Genomic DNA, 13,172 nt, shown 5'->3' with positions numbered 1-13,172 from the left:
GGTCAATTTCGCTGGCACGGGGGCTGGGTGTATGTGTCGTCTTCATCTTCATTTCATCCTCATTACGACGCGCAGATTGCCTACGGGAGTCGGATCAAAACACCTGCACCTGGGGAGCCGAACTTGTCCTCAGACGCTTCTGGCACTAAAAGCCAAACGGCATTTCATTCCATTCCTTTTCATGTAAACTACAGACAGTATCATTCTAACCCTACATGCAACGTAGAAATGATTCACAGATATTTGAAATGCTTGTTCCTGTTCATTTACCAATTATAATTACAACAAAGAATAAGCCTATCACTTCAAACCAACAATTTATGTCCAGCTGGCCATCATTACAACAATTTTATTGATAATAGCAGTCTTATACTGTACTGTAGTTATTATTTACAGCTAAATTTCATTCATCTTAAATGCTCTATAGAGTACATTGTATGGCTGGACAAATACTTAAAGATCACAACACTCGCTTCACTCGCACTAACCAACTACTGTAATTTAATGTACCGTAGCCTAACATAATATCCTAATGTAATCCCTAAAATAGCCTAACCTAGGTTAATTCAACTCAATAGCAACTGAATTTCTATTTCTGATGGAATCGTGTCTACCAATGGCTTTAATTTTCTTAAGCATTATTATTATTATTATTATTATTATTATTATTATTATTATTATTATTATTATTATTATTATTATTATTATTATTATTATTATTATTATTATTATTATTATTATTATTATATGCATTAATATCATGACTCGACTAAGAGCCCCGTGATCGACAACCCACGCTCCCTAGTTAGGAACGCCTGACGCCCCTTTCAGTCGCCTCTTATGACAGGCAGGGGAGACCGTGGGTGTTGTTCTATTGCCCCACCCAAGGGGAAAATATATTTTGGGTTGTGACTACGAGGCCGTTAGCTGAGTCTTGACATACCTATCACTATTCTAGCCCATCCGACCTCCCCTGGTCAACACTTGTTCTTTTCCGACCGCGACGGCATTAGCGCATTCGAAGCCTAGGAAGTTTTTCATTTCCACGCACTTTGTGGCCATCATCTTTCTTTTGCCGATACCTTCATTTTTCGAAGTGTTGGTCCCCCTTCCATTTGTTTTCTTCTGATTAGTGTTTATAGAGAATGGTTGTCTAGTTGTAGTTCCCCTTAAAACAAACAATAATCACCACCACCACTTTGTACTATTTAGCTGCATGGGTTATCAATAAACTAGTTAAGAGTAGCTAAGAACATCACTCTTGTTGCATATGTGCAGAATACGTTTGCCTTAGAACCCAAAGAAATACCATATGAATGGATAATAAGTTACCATACATAATTTAATGCACTCAACTCAAGAGGCATTCGGTGTTTGTCAACATACTGGGGCAACCTTTCAGAAACGCAGTAGATATTGGAAATTACTTTTTTAATAAAGAAAACGCTGAAGGTAATTTATTAAAACCGTCGTTAATACTTTAAATACAGTACTTCAAGTTCAGTATTTCATGTACCGGTAATCATATGACACAGGTACTGTACAGATTTCTATGTTTCTGTCAATAAGATTACGTATTTGACAGATTATATTAATAAGAGACACAGTAAGACCAAATTGTAAGGAAGTAAAAGAGAAGAACGTGAGCTTTTCTGTTGATTCTTGTTTCTCAAAGAAGAATTTCACGCTCTGTTAATTATTTTCCTATTCAAATAGCTGTGAATGTATTCATATCATTTAAGTATTATACAGTTATATATACATGGCCACTAGATGCCCAATTAATTTTTATATGAAAAACAGTTCGTATTTTGTTTTTATTTCAATGTACGGTACCGAAATCCTCTAAATTCGAATACACTTGCCTTTGGTTACGCTCGCTTAAAGACCCAATATGGCTGCTCCATAAGTAGCATTCGTGACTTGACCTCCCTAGACAGACCTTGTCACCTTCCATATACACCAGCGGCGCGTAGTTGTGGAACTTATCAACCAGCAGCAGTCGTAATACTAGAATCGAGATGGCGGTGCTGTTAACATTTGATTTATAGTAGGTCGTCTCACTATTCATTTCTGTTCGTCCTGTCGTAATTTTGATCCTCTTTCATTTATTTATTTATTTATTTATTTATTTATTTATTTATTTATTTGTTATTCTTTTTTTTTATTTTTACATTTAGTGCATTGCAGTATCTTGTGGGCCGTGTTGGGCGTAACCTGTGAGATTTGCCTTGTTGCATAAGTGGATTTATTGGCAAGTAGGATTTGGAATTGTGGAGTAGATCTCTCTGGAACGTTGTTCGAACTGTGTTGTGTGAAGAAAGAAGTCTTTCACTATCTCATAATGGATATAAATAGTATTGCGCACAATCAGCTGAAGGATGTGTCTACTGGACAGGTAGGTGGTTTAATTCAGGTAATTTTATGGAATATGCTGCTGTAATATTATCCCCTGGACAATAGTTTACTTTTGATGTGATTATAGAATATCTCCACAATTCTTTTTACAGTTGTACATTATCCTCTTTTTTTTGTCTTCCTTAATTCAGCCTGGGATAATGGAAATCAAGTTTGTAAACCACTGCACTGTGTGTGACACAGAACGCCTTTCCGGTACCATAGATATTTTATTTCGGTATTATCAGGAATCGTCGCGACCCTGAATGCAGAGGACAGGAGAACATTTCCCTCCGAAAATCTTATTCTGTTGCTAATGGTAATGGCCCTGTTGCGAGAAAATTATCAGGTTTTCTGAATCCAAACGATAGGTAGTTGAAAAATAGGCCGGTGGCATTCCAGATGGCCGAGGGTAGGATTCCGTTTGAATTTTCATCTGAAATACCACGTGATGACAGAACATTCGGCGTTTAAATCCTCGGCCTATGGTTAGGGACTATAGAATTCCCTGGGATAAACTGAAGAGAATTTGTACTTCAGACTTTTCTAAACTCGATCGACTTGCTGCTCTTACATGCTATTTTTCCCCTTGTTGTTTTAGTTTTTATAGACCCGAAGTTCTTTCTCCCGCTAGACAGGTTTATAGTGCAGTCTGATATTGTGGGATGGGTCAAAACAAATCAGTCTTTCTGTCTGATCCTTTGAACTCTTCCCTTTGCCAATAGAATTTGTGATTAATGGCTAGAGAGTATGACTTGTAATTTAAGATCATTCGTCCGGCTCCATGGGTAAATGGTTAGCGTGCCGGCCTTTGGTCATCGGGGTCCCGGGTTCGATTTCCGCCAGGGTCGGGAATTTTAACTATCATTGGTTAATTTCTCTGGCACGGGGGCTGGGTGTATCTGTCGCCTTCATCATTTCATCCTCATGACGCGCAGGTCGTCTAAGGGTGTCCTCTGACACTCCCGGCGCTAAAAGCCATATACCATTTCATTTTAAGATCATTTATACATTTTTAGTGGGATTGGTGGACTGATATGTAGGGTTTACAGTACTCTCTATTTCAAAGACTAAATAACTGGGAACTGCTTGAAATCCAACCTTCATGGTAAGGAATATACTTGCATAAATAGGTCATATATATATATTTTTTTATTTATTCTTGACTTATATTATGTCAAGTTAGGGCACACGGCCCTGTAACACTTAACAATTTTAATATGATGTTAAAATGTAAACTTCAAAAAAAAAAAAGCAAGGTACAGTAATTCTACAACAAGCTAAATACAGTCTATACTACATAAATACGATTAAAATTAAGTGCTTAATACTGCACATGCTTCTAAATATCTGCACCTAAGAGTAAAGTAAAATTAATTTGTAATAGCAAGAAATGTAAATTACTAAACGACAGTTGTTTTTCATAATACTAGTAGTAAGAATAAAAAGTATGACTGAAATGCATAACAGATAAAAGAATACCCATTCACACAACATACATACTGACTCACTCAACTTAGTTATATGTTCCCAGAAAAAACTTTTGGTCAGACAGATTTTAATTTAAGAGAGGTGGTCAAGTGCCGAATATTAATTGGGAGTGCATCGGAAGAAAGCGCCGTAAAGGTGCATATAATATTTTTAAAACGTATCAAAAAAAAATCAAAATCTCTTTATTTGCAAATGAGGTGTCTACCTTGGTGGCAAATGGTACACTAAAATACATTGTCAAGCATAAATATTAAATTAACAAGAGAAGAAAATTTTCCTATAATACAATATTATACAATTTACGCTAACAATGTTTTCTATTAAACACACAGCTCATGCTTAATAAATTTATATTGTTTACAAAATTCTACTTATAATATCTCCTGTGCTACTGACAAATATAGTCAACTGATATACAGTATGTGGAATTACTTCAAATGATACTATACAACTGGTATAAGATTAATATTTACATTGCATTTATTGACTTATTTACTTTTTCTTTTACCCGTTCTGGAACCTAAGTAGCATAACGACCTGGTGCGTCTTAACCAGAGCCCCTTTTGCCACCACTTTTCAGAGTTCCTGAAGGGCCTTCACAGCTACCGTAGCGGTCCCAGGGCCGTCGAAGTCCCCACTGTACTTCACCCCTACAGGCAGTCCCCTACTTTGGCTGTCCAAACTCATTAGACCAGGGGATGGAATTAATTTATTCACGCACATTTTTTTTTATTTAGAATAACCTGCACTGGTCGAATGCCCTCTAACACTTCATTTATTTTCTCTGTTGCTGTTTATTCTCTTCTTGAATATCTGTACAGATTTTGGAAAAGGATCAAACACTACCCCTGGTAAACTGTTCCATTCCTTCACACCCTTCCCAATAAATGAAAATTTACCCCAATCGCTTCTGCTAAAATTCCTTCTAATTTTATATTTGTAGTCAGTCCTGCCGATATAATTATTTTTCAACTGAAGCCTCTCACGGATATCTCCCCATGCTTCTTCTCTTGTATAGGCTCTATATAATCCTATAAGTCTAGTTTTCTCCTTTCTCTTACTTAAAGTTTCCCACCCAAGTTCGTTTGACATTTCTGATACACTACTCTTTCTCCTGAAATCCCCTGTTAAAAATCTTGCTGCTTTCCTCTGCACACTATCTATTTCTTTTATTAGGTATTCTTGGTGAGGATCCCAAACACTGTTTGCATATTCCAATAATGGACGAACCATACTCAAGTAACTTTTTTCTTTTAATTCTTTGTTGCATCCTTTAAGTAGCCTCATTATGACATGTAACGATCTGTATGCTTTCCCAACAATATCAGCATGACCCTTCCAGTGCAAATTACTTTCAAATCTCACACCTAAGTATTTGCACTTACCATCTTTTGGGATAACTACCTCATCCAAAGTATATTCAAATTCAGTTTTAAAGCTCCTGTTTGTAAAAGTTGTAATAGTTGATTCGCCTCCATTAACCTTCATATTATTTTCTTCAACCCACTGTTGGATACTTTCAAGGTCCCTTTGTAATTCTGAACAATCCTCAATGTTGTTTATTTCCCTATAAACAATTATGTCATCTGCATGCAATCTTATTTTTGATGTTATATTGTTCCCTAAATCATTTGCGTATATTAAGAAAAGTAACGGACCGATTATACTACCCTGTGCAATTCCCTTCCAAACTTTCTCTTCCCGAGATACATTATTTCCTACTTTGACTTTCTGAACCCTTGAATTTAGAAATGTTTTTATCCAACGTGTAACCCTTACGTCCAATCCTATTCCCTCCAATTTCTTTAATAATATTCCATGTTCCACTCTATCAAAGGCTTTGGAAAGATCTATGGCTATGCAATCTAACTGACCTCCTGAGTCCAATTGATCTGATATGTCCTGCTGAAATCCCACCTGTTGTGCCTCACAAGAAAATTTCTTTCTGAATCCATACTGGCTCCTCATGAACCAATTTTTATCAACACATATCCCTCTGATGTACTTTGATCTTAAACTCTCCAGAATTTTACAAACTATACTGGTCAGGCTTATTGGTCTGTAGTTCTCTGGTTTCCTTTTATCACCCTTTCCCTTATAAATTGGTATTATTATAGATTTCTTCCATTCCTTTGGTATTACACTATTATTTATGACATAGTCAAAGAGAAATTTTAAATAAGGCACTATGTACCACCCCATTGTCTTTAATACCTCCCCAGTAATTTGATCACTTCCTGCTGCTTTTCCTTGCTGAAGCAGTTGGATTTCTCTGAAAATATCTTTGTTTGTGAATGAGAAGCTTCTTGTTTCCCTCTGTCTCCCTCCCTCTATCTTCTGTTTCGGTTTCCAACTCTTGACAATCATCTACTGAATCTCTAAATTCCCTACTAAATAGGTTTGCTTTCTTAGTATCTGTTAAATAGTGTTCACCCCCTTCTCCCACCATTGTAGGAATTTGGATTCCTTTTCCTTTTTGATTCCTGATATATGAATACAGCTTTTTCCATTTCCTTTTGTGGTCATTACCCTCTTGAAGTATGCCATTCATATAATTCTCTTTTGCTTCCTTTTTCACACTATTCAGTTCCCTCATTAGCTGTTTTCTAGTTTCTCTACTCTCCCTACCCTCTTTGATTTTCCTGTTTACTATTCTACATTTTCTTTTTAATTGTCTTATTTCCCTTGTATAATAAACAGGGTCTGAGGTCGTTTTACCCTTCTTAACAGGTACAAACCTCTTCTCTCTTTCACAAATGATTCCTTTAAATTTAGCCCAAAGTGTATCCACGTTACTCCCTTCACTTATCCAACAACTGAATTGGGATTTAAGGTAAGTCCCAAATTCATCAACTTTAGTTTTTCTGTACAATTTCTTGTCTTGTGTAACCCTCTTATTAAGCCTTTTTGGTAAGAGTCCTACATCCATTATTACAGCCTTATGGTCTCCTATTCCTTCAATTACCTCAGTTTTATCAACAATTTCCCATGGTTTAAGCAAGAATACATTTAGTAAGTTATTGAGACGAGTTGGTTCTTGTACTACTTGTGTAAATCCTCCCTCCCAAATTAACTTATTTGCCAGTTTCTGTTCATGGGCTTCACTTGCAGCTCCATTCCATTCAACTTCAGGCAAATTTAGATCTCCCACAATTATTACCATATCATTATTATTGTTTTTATGAGTATAATCTATTATTTTCTCGAAGATTTCCATGGCTCTTTCCTCTCTTCCAGGCCTGTATGTTCCTATAATTCCCACCTCCTTCATATTATCACAAACTAATTTTATCCCTAATATTTCATCCCTTTCATCGGTAAACCATTCATGTGAACAGTAAGTTTCCTTCACCAGAATAAACACCCCCCCTCCCTTTTTATCTCCTCGGTCTCTACGATACTGTGTACCCTTCTGGAAATACTTCTCTATTACCCACCCCTTCTTTCAACCACGATTCCACTCCTATCACCACATCGGTCTCATAAGATTCCATCAATGTACCGAATTTTAATTGTTTATTTACTACACTTTGACAGTTTACCAGGAGCAATCTCAGACCCCCTTCCTCCCTAAAACTTGACTGTTGCAATTGGGTAACTTGAAATTCCTTACTATCCTGAGTTTCTTTTTCTAGTTGACTGAGCCAGCTTGAAGCACAGCGGGCTCTTTCTACTAGTTTTCCTGGTCAGTATTATAACTCAAGGGAGTTGCCTGTTTTACAGTACATATCTTAAGATTAATAAAATCTAGAACAGTATTTGTTATCTTTCGTTTACCTGAATTGTTTAGCCTATATTTTATAAGCCTAAACTCATTGTGACATAGCTTTAGGGTAACTATAGTGGTACTGGGTGAGCAAGGTAATTCAGAATGTTCCAAAAGCAGACAGAATAGTTTGGTTGCGTTGTAACCATTTAGCTATTGATAAGATCATCATCAGTGTCCCATTCCGTTTGCCCGGGTGTGGTTAACAAGCCTCTTCCACTCCTTTCTGTCCTTCCACTTTTCCTGCTCCATTACTTCTGCCACATCCAATCCAGCTTCTCTAATGTCCTTCCAAATCTGATCCACCCACCTTATTCTCGGTCTTTGAACTGGTCTCTTTCCCTTAACTTCTTTCCAATTCCCTTCTTGCTACCCATTCCTTTCACATTCTTTTTACATGTCCAAACCATCTGTCTTGCTGTCTGTATCTTCTGTACTAACAGTTCTATATTTAGCTCTTCTCTGATTTAATATTTTGAATTGATAAGAAAAGTGACCAAATTAGGTCAGAAGTACAGAGACTTGAAACTTAAAGCTAAGAGATTAATCAAATCGGAGAAAGAAAAATGTTGGTTGGATTTCACTGCCAAATTAGAAAAGACAGCAAAAACGGGAAGCTCTTGTACAGCGTTATGAAATATATAAGAAAACCATATATACCTGTGAAACTATAGAAAATGAGGATGAAATGGCTGTGTAGAAAGAGATGGACATAAGACAAGTGATGAACTATTTTATGCAGTTATATAATGGAAAAGATGTAATGGAGAAAGAAGGTCCAGAAGCTGAGAGCAAAAATGAGCCTCCCCTGACTTGGTCAGAAATTGAAAACACTTTAAAAAACATGCAGAAAAGCAAATCGCCGGGCATCGATGGAGTGTTGACATGATAAAGGCTGTGGTAATTCCTGTGGACTTGGTTGTTTGAATGCCATCTGGAAGGAAGATAAGGTTCCAGAAGATTGGACAAAGGAGATTATAGTTCCCCTCTTCAAAAAGAGAAGCAAACTTCAATGTAGCAACTACAGAGGAGTCTGACTCCTGTCCCATGTATTGTTAGTAAATGGCTCAGGAATAGCATTAATCCTCAGCTAGAAGAACAATGTGGATTTAGGGGTGATAGAACGACTGACCTCGTCTTTGCTGTTAGGATGATTATAGAGAAATACTGGGAGAAAGGAAGATATATCATCTTTGTCTTTGATCTCGAAAAGGCTTATGACGGGTTCCTAGGGACACGATCTGGGATTGTCTATCAAGAAGAAACATTCCAGGCTCTTATCAGAAAAGTGAAACTGCTGTATACCCATTGTCAGAGGTGTGTCCAAATAGGGAGCAGATATTTAGATTGGTTTGTTACTTCTAAGGGAGCGCAGCAAGGCAGTGGATTTACAAACTCATTCTGATCATATTTTTAAAAGTATCGCATGCCCCATGAGTACTGTATCTCTACTGTATAATTGTTAATGTAATTATTTATTATAATATAGGGGACATATCATTTTTCGTATTACCATATCATACTGTGATTACTAGCTGAAAGGTAACCTTGATAGTTATCCATTGAAGTGTAATGTATTTGTCAATACTAATGCAACTGGCATCTATAATGTGCCAGGCTGAGTGGCTCAGACGGTTGAGGCGCTGGCCTTCTGACCCCAACTTGCCAGGTTCGATCCTGGCTCAGTTCGGTGGTATTTGAAGGTGCTCAGATAAGTCAACCTCGTGCCGGTAGATTTACTAGCACGTAAAAGAACTCCTGCGGGACTAAATTTCGGCACCTTGGGGTCTCCGAAAGCCGTAAGAGAATAGTTAGTGGGAAGTAAAGCCAATAACATGAATAATAATAATAATAATAATAATGAACCCTTTCTGACCTGGGATACGAAGCCACAGTGAAAGCAAAGTTCAAGTATCCATGACAACAAATGTGGCAACGCCTAGGGCCTGTGGAGGATTCGAACACACTTCTCCGCACCCTTGATCTTAACTACTGGATCTCCTGGGGTGGTTTGTCCGGATCTATATCTAGCTTACAGGCTTAAGGGTGGGGGGGGAAATTCAGGACGCACTATACTACGGCAGAATGAAATTCTTCCAATAGGAGCAAACCAAATTTTAATGTCCTTGGCAAAATAAAATAGTATTAAAGATAAAATAGTATAAGTCTTTGGGACCGTACCGAGTACATGAAACTCCAAAATACATAAATTAAGAAAATAGTAAATTTTCGGACGAGATAAAAATGCATCCCCAATTTAGTATCTAACAACTTACTGTAATTACGAATACGTCAGCGAAACCTATATGACATTCCCTTCGACACAGGGAACCAAGTTACAACTAAACAAGTAAACACTTGAAACTGGTTGAGTGGTTAATCCCCCTCATTTACAATACACAAAGCAAAAAAATGAAATTATAGACATAATAGTGCTCCCTACTTGCGACAGACCATTATATGGTTAGGTTGTAGTTTAAATTGTGTTAATTTTTCACAGAAGTCAATGGAATATTTTTAACGTATGCTTCATTTTTGAATTTGAAGTGTTTAAGAAAATAGTGTAAAAGTCTTGGGACTTTATATGTGGGACTGTTCCTGCTATTTATAATAGGGCGCACGGGAACTTCTTTTTTTATGGATTTTGGGTAATGCTTTTGCGGATGGTAGTTCAGGATTCATGATAGTAAGTTTTTGATATTCTTGCTCTTGCAAAAGGAAGGAGTTTTTTTTTTTTTTTTTTTTCTCAACAAAATCTTTGTCACGTTGAAGAGTGTGTGGGTGGGTGGGAGAGATTGACTGAAGAGGGAAGTTTCTTTTTAATTTCAAATCTAACGTCGATAAATTTGTCGGTGGGGAGTTTATTAATGTTAGATTTGATTTCGGCAGCTGTGGTGATGAGGTTGTCCACTTTGTTGGGATCCGGCCAATTGAATTTCCTGCCCTTATTAAGAATATCCAATTCTTCGTCTGAGAAACAAGTTTTTGATAAGTTTATAGTTGTAGGGGTGTTGCCTAGTAGCAAAGTTTTTCTTTTTTTTTTTGGGGAGGTTTGGTTGATTTGTTTCGTGTCTTTTAAAGTAGCTAGTTTTTTGTTTAGTGTTTCTTGTTTTTTGTTTAAAACGTCTTTACATTTTCTTATACACATTACACAAATACACTTTACACTCCTCCTTATAATGCACTATTGTGGATCGTATTACACACTTCTATCACAATCCAATTGACAACTGAAGAGAGCACAGAATTAGCTTCTTTTTTAAGAAAGCTCCAACTCGCAGTGTGTCCATAACAGAAGTTGCTACGGGTTCTCTGAAATTCCACTACACTCTGCCACGCAGTGTCAGAATATAAATTCTAACAAGCTTTCTTCCAATTTGCAAAAATGTTGGAAATATAATTTCGAATTTTACTATTTTCCAACAAGCATAGTCGATTCTTCTTCAAAGTGGTCTTGTTTTCAATTTGTGGACAACATGAAGAACCTTTTCATGTTCTTGCTCTGCTCCTTGTTTCCAGTTGTTCACTGTAAGTTGTCTGATACTGAGGCTAGATAGAACCTACGTACCTCTTGGTGTACTAGACCCATTTAGAATTTGCTAGTTAGTAATTTAAAGCACATAGCAACAACACATTCCGCTACAGTTGGACACACTGACTCATCTGCAAACTTTACCTTAAAATCATTGCTTTGTAGGAGAATTATTGTAACTTGTGAATTCAAGGCAACAATCACCAAATGTTGTAAGTCCACTGTTGACAAAATGAAATTAAATTCAAATGTAAAATGCTTCTAATCAGCAGTCTATATACCTCCAATGCTAATAAACAGGAAAAACATTTTCAATATTACAAAAAAAAGTGTGTGATCGACAATTTCTGACTTCATTTTTGGGATTAGCAGATGAAAATGCATGCACACCTGAATTTTGTTTCTGTATGACAAATTCATTATCTACCAGTGTTATCAATGGGATACTGTGTAGGAGGGATACTGACTGGAGGGTAATTGGGGATCTAAAAGAGACAATGGAATGGGTATGTGGTGAAATTGGGACTTGATTTGTAGATCTAATGGGTGGATAGGAGATAAGGGTTTACACTCAAATGGTCTTCACTTCATCCCCAGTGGTACATATAAGTTAGGAAGTTTGTGTAGAAGGATTATAGCAAGGTACATTCAGGGAAACTGGGTGGGCTTAGGGAGTGGTGATAACCGTAGAGGGATCTGGATGTGAAGTAGGGATCAGTCAATGAATGTTGATCTGCATTTAGGGCAGTCTCCCAGTTGGCAGATTCCCTATCATTGTTTCCTAGCATTTTCTTAAATGATTTCAAAGAAATTGGATATTTATTGAACATCTCCCTTGGTAAGCTATTCCCATCGCTAACTGCCCTTCCTATAAAGAAATATTTGCCCCCAATTTGTCCTCTTGAATTCCAACTTTATCTTCATATTGCCCCCTAGTTTCCTGGCAGGCTCAGCCGGTGAGCGAGAGTCCCAGACGTGGACCATTCGCTGACTGGCTTTGCTTATTTTCAAGGGCAGGTAAAGTTAAAGGACTGATGACAATGGAAAAACAAATAATTAAAACAATAGGTTTGACATTTATTATAAATAGCACTTCACCGAACATGAAAAAAAATTTAACAATATAATCTTGCTGATATTTGTTTGGATTCTTCTCCTAATGTCTGATACAATAACTTTCTCCTTTCATAATGAAGCCTGTATTTAACCCTAGAATGGTAACAATATGCCTCATAGACGTACACGCAAATGCAAATGCCCGTAAAAGCGAGTGACCGTGACAGGGCATCCCTACCCTCCAGCTATGCTTCAAACAGCCCCCCCCCTCTCCCTACGTGTGTGTCACGTCCCAGCCGTGTTCCTTTCCACATTCGGCGAGTAATAACCCTCTTACGTAATGTAGTGCGCCTGAGAGGCGCATAGTTGACATCAATTGGTGTGATTCTTTCTAGTTTATTTCATGAGATTTTATCAAATTTGTTGTAGGTTATTTTTCTTTTACTTGAGTTACTTCTGGAACAAGAATTTACTTTCAACAAGCTAGTAAGACTGTCTTGAGAGTCTAGTTTTTTACTGGTGTTTTTTATGTACCATTTGTGCCTTGTATATCTTGTGTTGGAAATAGAATAATTAATTCAAGTTTCAGAAAGAAAATATAAATGAATTCACCTCTATACTTAGTGATGTAGTTAACATGAACGTTGGAGAAAAACATAGGAGACAGTACAGACGTTGTTTTGCGCCGTGTACACCTTGGAAGCGTATAGTTATCAATACCACAACAGCAACTCTCCCTACCCCTCCTTCCCTTCCCCTCACAGCAGCTAGTATGAGCCCAAGAATAACACGAAGTAGTACATTACAAGCTCGCATGTCAAACACATCTCAGCCACACCAACAGTAAGTACACATTCAAATTAGCACACATAACCCTTAGACATTCCTCCAACATAAATATCACTCACAGCTCAATCTTATCTTCCACAG

At 37.2% G+C, this 13,172-nt stretch overlaps 1 protein-coding gene across 2 annotated transcripts in view; it reads left to right on the top strand.

The window, feature by feature from the left end:
- The first annotated feature begins 2,226 nt into the window (after window positions 1-2,226).
- The window catches only part of LOC136875806 (prostamide/prostaglandin F synthase), a 73,178-nt gene continuing 62,232 nt past the window's right edge, over window positions 2,227-13,172 (top strand). For both annotated transcript variants that reach the window (XM_067149409.2, XM_067149408.2), the window contains exon 1: window positions 2,227-2,398. In XM_067149409.2, coding sequence (XP_067005510.2) covers window positions 2,345-2,398 — 54 coding nt within the window. In that variant the 5' untranslated portion in view covers window positions 2,227-2,344. The remainder of the gene's footprint in view (window positions 2,399-13,172) is intronic.

This window comes from Anabrus simplex, chromosome 6 (genome assembly GCF_040414725.1).
Source record: "Anabrus simplex isolate iqAnaSimp1 chromosome 6, ASM4041472v1, whole genome shotgun sequence".
Taxonomy (NCBI): domain Eukaryota; kingdom Metazoa; phylum Arthropoda; class Insecta; order Orthoptera; family Tettigoniidae; genus Anabrus; species Anabrus simplex.
Note: the sequence above shows the minus strand (reverse complement) of the source record. Positions and strands in the feature narration are given on the sequence as shown.